Source organism: Lepidochelys olivacea (genome assembly GCF_965140295.1).
Source record: "Lepidochelys olivacea isolate rLepOli2 genome assembly, chromosome: 9".
NCBI classification, from domain to species: Eukaryota; Metazoa; Chordata; order Testudines; family Cheloniidae; genus Lepidochelys; species Lepidochelys olivacea.
Genome location: NC_140419.1, coordinates 34,492,644 through 34,507,339, shown reverse-complemented (window position 1 = coordinate 34,507,339; position 14,696 = coordinate 34,492,644). Strand labels below are relative to the sequence as shown.

At 46.3% G+C, this 14,696-nt stretch overlaps 1 protein-coding gene across 1 annotated transcript in view; it reads left to right on the top strand.

Annotated features, from left to right (window-relative positions):
* Window positions 1-5,324: 5,324 nt before the first annotated feature.
* DAW1 (dynein assembly factor with WD repeats 1) overlaps window positions 5,325-14,696 on the top strand; it is a 31,692-nt gene continuing 22,320 nt past the window's right edge. The window contains exons 1-3 of the mRNA XM_084638209.1: window positions 5,325-5,406; window positions 7,759-7,831; window positions 9,703-9,847. Coding sequence (XP_084494335.1) covers window positions 5,367-5,406; window positions 7,759-7,831; window positions 9,703-9,847 — 258 coding nt within the window. The 5' untranslated portion in view covers window positions 5,325-5,366. The remainder of the gene's footprint in view (window positions 5,407-7,758; window positions 7,832-9,702; window positions 9,848-14,696) is intronic.

The window sequence follows — 14,696 nt, the reverse complement described above, 5'->3', positions numbered from 1 at the left end:
ACTTCCTTCCAGTGTAGGTATTTTAAATTCCGTGCAATGTATGTGGGTCTTTTGAAACTGGCTTTATATACCAAGAGGCTCTCTGCAGACACTAAAAACCCCATGGCACTGAGTTTGCCAAGTGTTTCTAGCTGAAATTTCTTCTCCTAATATTGTGCATTAGTTAGCTATTGCCCTCCACCCAGGAGTGCAAATAAGCTGGTATGGGCCGGTACGGTGTGCCAGTAAAAAGTGGCTGCCAGTACCGGGCCGTATGCAGCTGACATTAAAGCGCTGCCACAGCAGCACTTTAACATCGCTGCCCCTTTTGCACCCCTGTTGGCGGCCCTACCGGGGACGGGGTGGGGGGGCACAAAAGGGGCAGCGATGTTAAAGTGCTGCCACGGCAGCGCTTTAAGCAGGGTCCTTAGAGCACTGCCCCGGCAAAGGACCCTGCTTAAAGCGCTGCCGCGGCAGCACTTTAACATCGTTGCCCCCTTTTGCCCCCCCCCCCCCAGGCCGCTGATGGGGGATGGGGAAGGAGCAGTTGCCCCGGGACCAGCGATTTATGAAGGGCCTGGGTCTCCAGCCACCACTGCTGCGGTAGTGGCAGCCGGAGCCCCGGGTCCTTTAAATTGCCACTGGCGCCCAAGATGGCACGGGTCAGGCAGCACAGATGGGCTGGCTGGGGGATGCAGACCCCCAGCCCTGCCTCTTCTGCCCCGCCCCTTCAAGGGGCCCAACGCCGGCCCCTGTACCGGTAAGTGTTGAATGTTACTTGCACCCCTACCTCCACCCCACGGGTGGCTGCATTTCTGTGATGCTATATGCATACAGTACTGCCCCCAACACAAACTTCAGCTAGCTGAGCTGTGTGCTGGGTAGATCCAGCCTGTGGAGTAGCAGTGAAGATGTTCCTGGTTAGTTAGGGTTCTTCTAGTTACTAATGTTTGTTTTGTTTGTTGTTTTTCTCAGGCCAATCTAGCCCCTGATGCGACAAATCAACTATCCCATCTAGCTAATCTCCCTCAATTCTGACTAAGATTTAAGATTGTAATACCAATGGCACTGAATCCTCTGCTAACTTTTGCATAGACATATCATAGAATCATAGAATATCAGGGTTGGAAGGGACCTCAGAAGGCTATCTAGTCCAACCCCCTGCTCAAAACGGGACCAATCCCCAACTAAATCATCCCAGCCAGGGCTTTGTCAAGCCTAACCTTAAAAATAACTAAGGAAGGAGATTCCACCACCTCCCTAACTAACGCATTCCAGTGTTTCACCACCCTCCTAGTGAAAAACTTTTCCCTAATATCCAACCTAAACCTCCCCCACTGCAACTTGAGACCATTACTTCTCGTTCTGCTACCACGGAGAACAGTCTAGATCCATCCTCTTTGGAACCCCCTTTCAGGTAGTTGAAAGCAGCTATCAAATCCCCCCTCATTCTTCTCTTCCGCAGACTAAACAATCCCAGTTCCCTCAGCCTCTCCTCATAACTCATGTGTTCCAGTCCCCTAATCATTTTTGTTGCCCTCCGCTGGACTCTTTCCAATTTTTCCACATCCTTCTTGTAGTGTGGGGCCGAAAACTGGACACAGTACTCCAGATGAGTCCTCACTAATGTTGAATAGAGGGGAACGATCATGTCCCTTGATCTGCTGGCAATGCCCCTACATATACATCCCAAAATGCCATTGGCCTTCTTGGCAACAAGGGCACACTGTTGACTCATATCCAGCTTCTCGTCCACTGTAACCCCTAGGTCCTTTTCTGCAGAACTGCTGCCGAGCCATTCGGTCCCTAGTCTGTAGCGGTGCATGGGATTCTTCCGTCCTAAGTGCAGGACTCTGCACTTGTCCTTGTTGAACCTCATCAGATTTCTTTTGGCCCAATCCTCTAATTTATCTAGGGCCCTCTGTATCCTATCGCTACCCTCCAGCGTATTTACCTCTCCTCCCAGTTTAGTGTCATCTGCAAACTTGCTGAGGGTGCAATCCACACCATCCTCCAGATCATTTATGAAGATATTGAACAAAACCGGCCCAAGGACCGACCCTTGGGGCACTCCACTTGATACCGGCTGCCAACTAGACATGGAGCCATTGATCACTACCGGTTGAGCCCGACAATCTAGCCAACTTTCTATCCACCTTATAGTCCATTCATCCAGCCCATACTTCTTTAACTTGCTGGCAAGAATACTGTGGGAGACCATGTCAAAAGCTTTGCTAAAGTCAAGGAACAACACATCCACTGCTTTCCCCTCATCCACAGAGCCAGTTATCTCGTCATAGAAGGCAATTAGATTAGTCAGGCATGACTTGCCCTTGGTGAATCCATGCTGACTGTTCCTGATCACTTTCCTCTCCTCTAAGTGCTTCAGAATTGATTCCTTGAGGACCTGCTCCATGATTTTTCCAGGGACTGAGGTGAGGCTGACTGAGGTGATATGACACACAGCATCTTGAAACAAGCATATTTCTCAAGAATAACACAGTAATGAGGTGACAACAGAATGAGGATGATTCAAAAAAGGCCCGAGATGTTTGCATTATGTGATTTCAATGGAGTTCCAAGTACTCCTGACTTACACCATTGGAGGAGAAGAATCAGATCCTCAGTGTTAACAAATACTGTAGGTATCAATAAGGATATATAAGTGGGTGTCTTGGAGAGAGCAGAGTGGGAGGAGTTAATCTGGGAGACAGTGTTGCTTATACTTAATATTGAACCAACATTTCTATTGAAAGGATAGCAAAAACATTTAAATGTAAAAATGCAAACTTGGATAGAATGCAACTGATAAGTAAATAGAAAAGGATGTTGAGAACCTAGGGGGACATAGAGGCTGTTCAAAGAAAGTTCACTGTATACAGTTATGTGGCAAGAGTTAATTGAAAGGAGACTCTGCTTCCGATAAATCTAAAATTATTGTTTTTATTGAAATTATCTTCTTATTCACCCCACAATAAATGGCTTTCTAAATACAAATAAGACAATGGAAAATATTAAAAACAAACAAATCCAAACAAAAAGCAAAGAAACCCCAGGCACTCACGTAAACCTGGAATTTGCTATTGTATCATATTTCCTAACTTTCATACACCAAAGGACTGTCTTAAAAGGATAAACTGCAGGGAGCTGTAAGGATGTTTTGAAAAATTCATGGGTTATTGAACTCTGACCTATACTATACTTATGCTGACATATTAGATTGGCCTTTCATGTGCTATGAAATATTTTTTTTAAAGCAAAACATGTCCACTGCTTCCCCCTGTTGATGTTCTGAGTTATTTCTACATAACACTTTTACCATATTTACTACAAATCATCATCCTTTCATGATTCCTTGCTGATTATCTCTGTTCATACTATATATTTTAAAGTCTTCCTCTTCTGTCTCTGACCAGGGTTTTGACTTTTGAGCTTTACTTGGTTTCTTAAATTACTGGAATTTTCTTTAGGCATTTAGTAGCTTCTTGGTTTCCAAGTAGCTTGGTTTGAAAAGTGATAAAAGTATCTAATTCTTCATCATCACGGCCCAATCCAGCAGTCACTATCGGAACAGTCCAATTGTCTTTAATCAATGCTTGTGTGCGTGAATGAGCTGTGTGGGACTGGACCCTAGTTCTGGTGTGAGCCTAAGTTCCTTTTTCTCTTTCTTTTTAAATTCATTGTTGTCCCTCCATCCGGGTGATGGAATAGTGTACGTATCACTCACTCTGTACTCATCATGATTCAGGGTATGGAACAGCTGCCATGTGAGGAGAGATTAATAAGACTGGGCTTTTTCAGCTTGAATAAGAGACAACTAAAGGGGGATATGATACAGGTTTATATGATCATGAGTGGTGTGGAGAAAGTAATAAGGCAATGTTATTTACTCCTTCTCATAACACAAGAACTAGGGGGTCACCAAATGAAATTAATAGGCAGCAGATTTAAAACAAACAAAAGGAAGTATTATTTCACACAACAGTGTCAACCTGTGGAACTCCTTGCCAGAGGATGTTGTGAAGGCCAAGACTATAACAGGGTTCAAAAAAGAACTGGGTAAGTTCATGGAGGATAGGTCCATCAATGGCTAGCCAGGATGGACAGGGATGGTGTCCCTAGGCTGTTTGCCAGAAGCTGGGAATAGGCGATGGGATGGATCACTTTCTGATTACCTGCTCTGTTAATTCCCTCTGTGGCAGCTGGCATTGACCACTGTCGGAAGACAGGATACTGGGTTAGATGGACCTTTGGTCTGACCCAGTATAGTCATTATGTTATGTTCTTATCTAATGTATCTGGTTTAAGCAACTGTAATTTTCTCTCTTCTGTGCAGGTTTACTTTGTTACATTGCCAACTACAAAATAAAACTGGGAAATTAATTAATACAATGTCCTGCATCCTTTTAAAATGATCAGTTCATCTTTATTTTCTACACTGTTATTCTCTTCTGTCCTTAAATTAGTTTTAAATATGTTTTCACCCTTGAAGAAATGGTATAAACATACAGGGCCCAACCTTATCCTTGGTTACCCAAGTGACATCACTGAAGTCCGTTAGGTGCATGGGTATGAAAGATGACAAAATCTGGCACACTAATTTCTATTATGCTTTTTTGTTTGTTTGTTTTTCTTACCTGTAATATGCTTTTTTTTTTTTTTTTTTTTGCGTTAGGGACAAAGAAAGAGCAGGATCCTCTACAATCAGCCTTCCCAGTAACTTTCGTGCCTGGACGAGGCATCCTGTATGAGCTTTCAATTTAGCAGGCCGCTTTATTGTCCTTAGTATTTTTTGTGCCCAAATGTCTTGGTGCAGAAAGCCAGCCTAAAAGCTGGGCAGAAAATGCCCTTAAAGGTCTGCCTAAACCCCCGGCGTATTAACGCTACAGGAGCCATGGCGCTGGCGGCGGGGCGGCACGCTGGGACCGTTTGTGTCCTAGGAGGAAAAGCTGCGGGGAGTCCGGGGTGACGCGGGGCGGCTGAGCAGCTCCTCAGGCTGGAGGACAACTCCGGGCGCGGCCTGGGAGGTGACACGGTGCGATGGGGAGGCAGGGATCAGCTGCCGCCTGAGGGCGTAAGCACCGTAAGGGCGGCTGGGGCTGGACCCCCGCCCCCGGCGCTCCTGGGGGGCAGAGCGCGGCCCTCACCCCGCTGCTCCCCAGGCCCCGCCCCCTCCCGGATGTGTGCGTGCCCCGCGCGCAGCCCAGCGTCCCGGGCACAACCGCACTTTAACGTCCCCTGGCGCGGATCGGGGCTGGGAGGTGCCGCCCTCGTCTGGTCCCCAAAGCACTCGCCGCCCCGCCGCGCCTGCGCACTGCGGGTGATTCTGTTTGGCTGGTTTCTGTGGTAACGAAGCCGGCGCTTGGGCTCCGGCGTGCGGGAAGACGATGAAGCTGAAGCGACTCCTGCTGCGATATTACCCGCCGGGTGCGGAGCGGGGCGGAGGGCACAGGGTGCTATGAGGAGCAGAGCTTCAGGCTGGGGGGAGGGTAGAGAGGGGCGACTGTGGGGAAGAGCCCCAGGATGGGGGGTGGAGAGTCCCAGGATGTGGGGGGTGGATGCAGAGAGGGGCTGACTTGGGGGAAGAGCCCCAGGATGTGGATGCAAAGAAGGGCTGACTTGGGGGGAGGGTAGAGAGGGGTGACTGTGGGGAAGAGCTCCAGAATGGGGGGGGGTGAAGAGCCCAAGGATTGGGGGGGGGTGGATGCAGAGAGGGGCTGACTTGGGGGAGGGTAGAGAGGGGTGACTGTGGGGAAGAGCTCCAGAATGGGGGGGGGGGAAGAGCCCAAGGATGGGGGGGGTGGATGCAGAGAGGGGCTGACTTGGGGGAGGGTAGAGAGGGGTGACTGTGGGGAAGAGCTCCAGAATGGGGGGGGGGGTGAAGAGCCCAAGGATGGGGGGGGTGGATGCAGAGAGGGGCTGACTTGGGGGAGGGTAGAGAGGGGTGACTGTGGGGAAGAGCTCCAGAATGGGGGGGGGTGAAGAGCCCAAGGATTGGGGGGGGTGGATGCAGAGAGGGGCTGACTTGGGGGAGGGTAGAGAGGGGCTGACGGGAGGAAGAGCCCCAGATGGGCGGGGGGTGGACGCAGAGAGGGGCTGATGGGGGGAGGACAGAGAGGGGTGGTGGGGGAGAAGAGCCCCAGGATAGGGGAGGAGGGAAAGAGGGGTTACTGGGGGGAAGAGCCACAGGATGGGGAGCGGGAGAGTAGAGAGGGGCTGATGGGGTTGGGTAGGTGGGAACAGAGGAAGGGCTCAGTGTTGTTGGGATGGGAGGAGGAGGAGGAGGAAGCAGATGCGAGAAGGAGTCAGGAATGAATGGGTAGCAGAGGAGGAGCACAGGACTGTGGTAGGGCTGTCCCGCTCCAGGCTGCCTTCACAGTACTTCTCAGAAACCTTTGTACTTATCATCTCTCCTGCTATGAAGATGGTTTAGCTATTCCCTCTACCTTTTATCCGAATCTCCTGAGCAATCATTTCTGTGCCTGTTCATACGACTGTTATGTATCATTTGTATTGCTGTAGCACTGGGACCCTTAGTCATGGACTAGAACCCCACTGTACATACGAAACAAAAGATGGTCCCTGGTCCTAAGAGCTTAGCCTATCCTGCGTACCCTGACTCTCAGCAGCTTTGCTGTGACCATCTATTGCAAAATGTCTGAAGGGGAAAATCTTCTCAGTGCTGTTTGTTTTTTGCTTTTGCAATTAAAAATATTTGCATTTCTGCAAATTTTCATAATGTGTGGTTTTGGATATGTTTTCCCCCTTCCCTAAATATTTCCAATGATTGCATAACAATCCTGAAGAGATTTATTACCTTAGCTGCAGGAGGTTTTGAGTCATAACATAACTAAAGGGATGTTATGGACTAAATACAAACCCCTGTTAATTCTGGTGTAAATATACCAGTATTAACTGGGGTTTATACCACTGAGCCCAGTGGAATTACACCTGTGTCAAACTGTTGTGAAAGAAGAACCAGGCCCCAGGGAAACAGCTGCAAAGTAAATGTAAACCTATTGTAGGAAATTCAAGAATTACAAATTTTTGTATGTATTATCAAATGTAGTCATGACAGGTAATATAGGTATAATATAATAATATAGGTGTAATATAATATATAATTGAGGTAATATACGGTTTACTGTAGGAAACAATCTTGCCAGGAATTTGACAATAGTATAAAGTTTGGTCTCAGTCTGTTTAGGAGCCTTTTTTCCTTTCTTTTTCTGGGATCAGGTTTTTCTGATAAATAGTTAAAAGTGAAAAATTGAGATGAGAGGAGGCTCAGAATGTCAGGAAAGGACAAATCCTTCTGCCAAATTAAACATTTGTTCACAAACCTTGCAAAATGCACAAGTAGATAAAAATTCATCTAGAATAGCCCTTCCTGCTGAATGCCAGACAGCAACAGAATGCTCTAAATATCTTCTTTAAACAGGAAGTAATGTGGCCAAACATCTTAATTCTAAAGTTCAAAATACATCTTTTAAAAGTGCCAGAGCCTACCCAGACCTGGATATGCAATTTTATATGCAGTTCTTTATGCAGATTTTTGCAAATAGAGGATTTAACATAGCAGATGCACTCTGCCAATCCCAAAGAAAGAAATGCTGTCATCCTGATTCTGATTTTGATAAGAGTGGTGTAAAGCAGGAGTATCTCTGCTTGAAGTCAATGTGGTTATACCAATGTAAATGTCAGATAGTGTGCACCCCAAAAAAAAGCCAGCTGCCATGATGAACTTCTAATTTAGAATTGTTTGTTGTTTCTTCAAAGGCATTATTTTGGAATATGTTCAAGGTGGTGAATTGAAGACCAAATCCATAGATTTACTTGATCTCAGTCCTGGGTAAGTATTATATTATTTTAGGTTTCAGAGTAACAGCCGTGTTAGTCTGTATTTGCAAAAAGAAAAGGAGTACTTGTGGCACCTTAGAGACTAACCAATTTATTTGAGCATAAGCTTTCGTGAGCTACAGCTCACTTCATCGGATGCATACTGTGGAAAGTGTAGAAGATCTTTTATACACACAAAGCATGAAAAAATACCTCCCCCCACCCCACTCTCCTGCTGACAATAGCCCATCCAAAGTGACCACTCTCCTCACAATGTGCACGACAATCAAGGTGGGCCATCTCCAGCACAAATCCAGGGCCCAACAAGAACGCATGGGGGGGGCGTTCCTCAGACGTTCTTGCTAAACCCTGGATCCGCGCCGGAAATGGCCCACCCCGACCATCACACACATTGCAAGGAGAGTGGTCACCCCAGACAAGCTATCACCAGCAGGAGAGTGGGTCTGTGTGTGTGTGTGTGTGGGGGGGGTGAGAAAACCCGGACCTGTGCTGGAAATGGCCCAACCTGACCACCATACACATTGTAAGGAGAAAAGGAGTACTTGTGGCACTTTAGAGACTAACCAATTTATTAAATTAAAAAAATACCCCCCCCCCCACCACATGCACAGACCCACTGCTGTAAGAGCTGCAGAATTAGGCCTTAGATTTGTGAAAACATGTAAAAATAGTTACATTTTATAAACATGATTTCTGTTTGTGAACTTTAGTTTTTTGTTCATCTTGTTGCCCCTTTTTGACCTGAGTGACTAGTCAATGTTTGGGGCCTTGTAGGTTACTCCAGATGAGAGAAGAAATTGATGATGGAGTCTGATATTTTCTTTGATACAATCTTGTTTATTTACAAAGAACGTACAAAGTCCTTCTCCGAACACAGGAGGAACCAAACCCTAAAGTTGTTCTTAGTGTACAGGCCCAAGCTTCCTTCAGCCACCACCACCAAACCGGAATCTCTCCAGGCTTCTCCCAGGGCCTCAATGTGCTTAGAGACTGCTGCTTGGCATTTCTTACTCTCAGAGGTGGATTACAGTTTTGTGGGGCCCTGGGACAGAGCAAAGTCGGGGCCCCTTCCTACCCCTTTTGCCTGCAGCCCCCCGCATTCCTCTAATGCTTCTGCTGAGGAAATGGGGTTGGGGTGCGGGGGCTTGCCCCACTCTGCCCACCTGGCGCTCCAGTTGGCCGAGGCTCCTGGGCATGGGCCCCATTGGCTCAGTGGCTAATCCGCCACTGCTCGCTCTTCCTCTGAATCTCTCAGTTTCTTGTTGCACCCCAGCTAGTCTCTTCCACAGCGACCCGTGAATACGAAAACAATACCCAGTGGAACCCTCCACCCACATAGTACTAGTTTCTGGGCAGACTCCATGACTTTATTTTAGGTGTAGCCCTTTAGCTGTTTCTTAAATGAAGGGCACATTCATACCCATCAGTTTCAATGAGGATTTAATTCAGCCCATAACAAGGTTTAATACTGTTCACAACAATGTTGTTGCTGTTAGTTGGGCTTTTTATCTATCAAGGGGTTCTAGCTTCGATTTAAGACTAACTTCGTGTTAAAGGTTGAAAGTGTAATTTGGGTATTGGCTGTATTACACCCTCTGTGGAATCCTTTGAAAAGTGAAGGGTCTCTGCAAAACTACAGTTTTAAAAAGTCAAATATAATTTTTTTTCTGAAAGGTAAAAAAGATATTAGAAACCAGTAAAACATATTTAAAAGTATTTATATTTTGGCTTTGCTTAAACTTATTCAGAATAAAATAGCAGTGTAGCATCTGGCTGATTATTTTCTCACTCTCTGTAAGTAAATAATGTGTTTACCATAACTGTTTGTCAGTGGATGATGCATGTTTTTTCCATGCACTCTAGTACAGATGTAGGCACTTTAGTAGAAGAAATCCGAAAAGCAGAACCTCTCATCACAGCTTCGTGCAAAGAGCAGGTCATACATTTAATACTAAGGTTACAAGAGAAGCTTGGACAACAAGAGGACCACAAATTCTACCTTTTTAAGGTACAAGGCATGTTGAAAATAATTTCTGGGTGTTTTCTGATCGCAGTTACACTGTCATAAATCCAGAATAGCTGTGCGTCAGCATTAGCGTGAGACCATGTCTACTCTGCAGCCTCTACAAGAGCATAGTTAATGCACCGTAGCTATGCTGCTGTAACCCGGTGGTGTAGGTGTAGACTTAGTAATGGAAGGGGATTTTCTGTCGCTGTAGTGATGGGTGGCAGCTACCTGACAGAAACATTCTTCTGTTGGTCTAGCTGTATTAATGCCTGAGGTTTGACTGGTGTAGCTATGGTACTCGGAGGTGTGGACTAAGCTATGTCATCTTAAGCTTTAAATGTAGACCAGGTGTAATTGGATCAACTGAGAACAGAATTTGGCCCTAAAGAATTCTCTGCCCTGCTCCATAACTTTTGCATTGCTCTGGCAGCGCAAACAGGACTGAATCTGGATCTGGCTTCCCTGCTGTGGGTCCTTACAAATGATCTCAAAATTGTGATTAGCCTGTTAACTTTCCCATTAATAATTAATTTTTAATAATACCAGTATCTCCCAGCCCTAGCAAAAATGTTATCTGTGCAGAAATCCTAAGGCTAGACAGTAAACAGTTCTTAAGCTGGTCTTTCAGCCAGGTCTATTGTGAGTTATAAGAATTATGGTTGCTAAGGCATAGGTCTGCTGTAGAAATTTAGTTTCTACATCTCTCATTTTCCTCACCTCCACTTGGTCTTTCTTCTATTTGGATTTAGTAGTTTATTATTTTGATTTTTTTTGTATTGAATAACTTGTCACCTTTTAAATACAAAAAGTTAGAACAACTAACTTTTGTGCTTTTGCTACATACAGCACCTTGCTAAATTTGCTTTAAATAACCCAGTGTTTTCCACAAGTCACAAGAAGAGGAGTGATTTAGCTGTACTTTGTTGTAAATGAGTCAGTAATAGAATTTACTTCCCAAATGTTACATTTTTTCATTTGCAATAGGCTATTGTTGTGTCTTCATCATATCAGCAGATGGCACTGTGCAACTACAAAAAGACGTTGGTCAATCATATTCTAGAGAGACAATGTTGGGTCTGAAGAAGAGCTATGTGGAGCTTGAAAGCTTGTCTCTTTCAACAACAGAAGTTGGTTCAATAAAAGTTATTACCTTACACACTTTGTCTTTCTAGTATATGACACAAATATCCACAGAAAGAATGAATTTCGTCTTTGCTGGGGACAGATAGTAATTGCTAAATAAGGGAAATACAAGAGCCAGGCAAATCTGATCAGCATTGGCTCATTTCCCATCCCTGTCTTCTTTGTTATTTCCTATAATTGTGATCATGACTTTGTGTTAGACAACCAGCAGAGCAGCATGCTACTGTAGCAACTGGTTAGGCATTTGAGATTGTTTGATGGCTGCACTGTTCTGGAGATTTATCGCATGGACTGCTGTAGCCTAAATTACAGTACTGAAACACACATTCCCTGATTTCACTTTAGAATCTGGCATTCTGCACAGGCAACTCTCATTGACTTCAGATGGGTTCTGCAGATGGAGCAGTTATGTCTCTGGGCCTTTTACAAAAAGGGTGTTGGTACTGGGAAAAATGTTAGGATCTGAACTTGAACATATATCTATCTAGCATCCTCTCTCTGTTGCTAATTATCAGATACATTTATGCTGTCACAAAGAGTTTATTTCTCACAACCAGTGCTGCCTGTATGGGGCCTTAAAAAAGCTTGAGATCAAATCTCCATATATTTCCATAATTATTTATGCTAATGTACATATATTTATATGCTGGCGGGTGTTTGAAAAAAAAACCCAACAAATTATTGTAATTTCCACATCTTCATGGCCCATTTCCACTGCAGCAACTGTATGAGCAGCTCCCTCTACTTTCCCTGAAGGGCAAAATCTCTCTAACTGGTAAATAGCCTCTCTCTCCCCCCTTGAGCTGTTCCACAACTATTTCTCCTCCATTTCTGTCAGTTCCTCCTCTAAGATCTTTGAGCCCCCTTTATTTTCCGCATCCCTCTGTCTTCTCTGTTCTGTGACAATATTCTGCCCAATCTTACACTGCTTCCATTTTTGCCCCTTTTTATCTCTGCCTCTCCATTTTCTCTCCTTAGCTGTTAGCAGTCAATTCTCTGCCCACAATTTACTAATCTTCTTTTCTATATTGATTCTCTTGGAGGCTCTCCCTTCTTCAGATGGCCCATTCATTCCCTACAAGTGTCTATGCCATGTGTAAGCAGCGGAATAGTCCTGCTATTGTGGGGAACTTTCCTTGCTTCTGCATTACCCCGGTGAAGTGGGCTAGCAAAAGGATCTGAGTCCTTGTCCCACTTCCTTTACCCAGAGGCCTCCCTGCCCTTGAGGACTCCCCTTCCACTCTCCTGTCTGGCAAAGTCCTCGTAACCCCAACAAGGCTGGGCCCAGGATTCCTGGGGGGCTTGACCCCCAACTCTGCTGTGGTCACCTAGGACAGGGGCTAGTGTGTCCCCACTCCGGGGTACTCTCTCTGCACTGGGCACTTCTCTGACCCACTGCCCATTACACACAAGTTAAAGCAAATGCAAGTTATTTAATCAACAATTAATTTCAAAAAGAATAAGGAAAAATGGGAAAGGTTAAAGGAAACACATCATCCCGCTCTGTGGCAGGGAACATCACAAACGTCTCTGGAATGTCAGGGCAGTTCACAGTCTGTTCCTTGTAAGTCTCAGGCCTTCTTCTCAGGCCCTGGCTTTGCTGCAGGGATGCTGTGGGTTGGACACTTGCTCTGGTGGTGGCCACACACTTTCAGGCTCTAAGTGGTAGGACCCTTCTTCCCAGTGGCCCCCCCACCCTGTTGGGGTTACGATCCAAGCCTGGCCTGCAGAACCACTTGGCTGAGGCGTCTCCCTGTGCTGGGCCCACTGCCCAGGGTCCCCCTCGCTCTCCCCAGCTGCTCACTGCACCCAGCTCTGGACCGCTCCAGCCCCAGCTGTACCACTCTGTCTCTGCACTGCTGCTGCTGCTCTGCCTCCAGCTCCCTGGGCTGCTTCTTTGGCCCCTCTGGCTCTGGTTGCTGCAGCTCTCCTGCCAGGACAGGTCTGCTCTGCAGGCTGCTTCTGTGACTCTGCTCCCAGCACTGACCTGCTTCCTGGGCTGCTTTTCTGGCCCCTCTGGCTCTGGTGGCTGCAGCTCTCCTTCCAGGGCAAGTCTGCTCTCTCTGGCCTGTGCCTTTGGCTTTGGGGCTGCAGCTCTGCTCCCAGGACAGGGTCTGCTCTCTCTGGGCTGCTTTTCTGGTTCCCCTGCATCTGGCATAGTTCTGCTCCCCAGCTCAGCTTGAGCCCCTGCTTTCTCCTTAGCTCGGCCCCACTTGGTCTGACCCAGGCAAATCCAGCTCACACGGAGGACGGGACCTCCCTGGCCTCCTGACTCCCTGATTAGCCTGCCTGCCCTGTCATTCAGGCTGACCTGGAGCATTGGCCTCTCCCCATTGTTCCTGCGGGCTGTTAGTCTCAGGGTCCTGATTCCCCATCAACCCTTCCCCCTTTTAGTACTGGGAGCTAGCAACTAAAACACCCCCACTGAATGTTAGTAAGGGGGCAACAGTCCCCTTACACATGGAAGGGGTGAGAGGGAATCTGAAAACCAGCAGAGAGAAAGAGACTAGAGGCAACTGGGAGGAAAAGCTATTAAAAAAACAAAGAAACCTATGGCTGGCTGTTGAGATAGAGGAGTTAGACAGATTCATAGGAAGCCAGAGATAACAGCAGGAAGCTGGAGGCTCTGCCTATATGCCAGAGGTTAAGTAGCATTGCTTATTACCCATTTCTCCTCCTTGGTCCTGCAGTGATGTTCTAATTGCTGCATTCCTGACATCCCTTCGTTTCAATGTCAACAAATGGTGTGATTTTCACAAGTACGGTTATGTGTAGGGCACTACCTATTTCACGGTCCATTTTGATCAATTTCATGGTTTTAGGATTTTAAAAATCATAAATTTCATGATTTCAGCTATTTAAATCTGAATTTCACAGTGTTGTAATTTTAGGGGTCCTGGCCCATAAAGGAATTGGGGGTTGCAAGGTTATTGTAGGGGTGTGTGTGTGTGTGTGGGGGGGGGGTTGCAGTACTGCTACCCTTACTTTTGGGCAGCTGGAGAGTGGAGAGTCACCAGCAGCAGCATTGCAGAAGTAAGGGTGGCAATACCATACCATCCACCCTTACTTCTATGCTGCTGCCTGCAGAGCTGGGCCCTTAGTCAACAGCTGTCACTCTCCAGTCGCCCAGCACTGAAGTAGTGCAGAAGTAAGGGTGGATGGTATAGTATTGCCACCCTTACTTCTGTGCTGCTGCTGGCGGGTGACTGCCTTAAGAGCTGGGCACCCAGCTAACAGCCACCGCTCTTCAGCCACCCAGATGCGATGGCAGCACAGAAGTAAGGGTGGTAATACTGCAACCCCCTTAAAATAACCTTCTGACCCCCCTGCAACTCCCTTTTGGGTCAGGACCCCCAGTATGAGAAATGCTTGTCTCCCCTGTGAAATCTGTATAGTATAGGGTAAAAGCACACAAAAGACCTGGGAGGCCAGATTTCATAGTCCGTGATGCATTTTTCATGGCTGTGAATTTGGTAGGGTCCTAGTTATGTTGTCATTATATAATAGGATCAAGCAGAAGCTGGCTTGTAAAGGATAAAAGTTTTATTGAAAGGCAAGTCATGTATAAAAACAGCCAGAGAAATACAGAAAGTTGTTGGCAATGTAACTAATTTATTCTTAAATATAATGGCAGATTGATTTTAATTTGGTATTATTAATAATTAGGGCTCTACCAAATTCGTGGCCATGAAAAATGCATCATGGA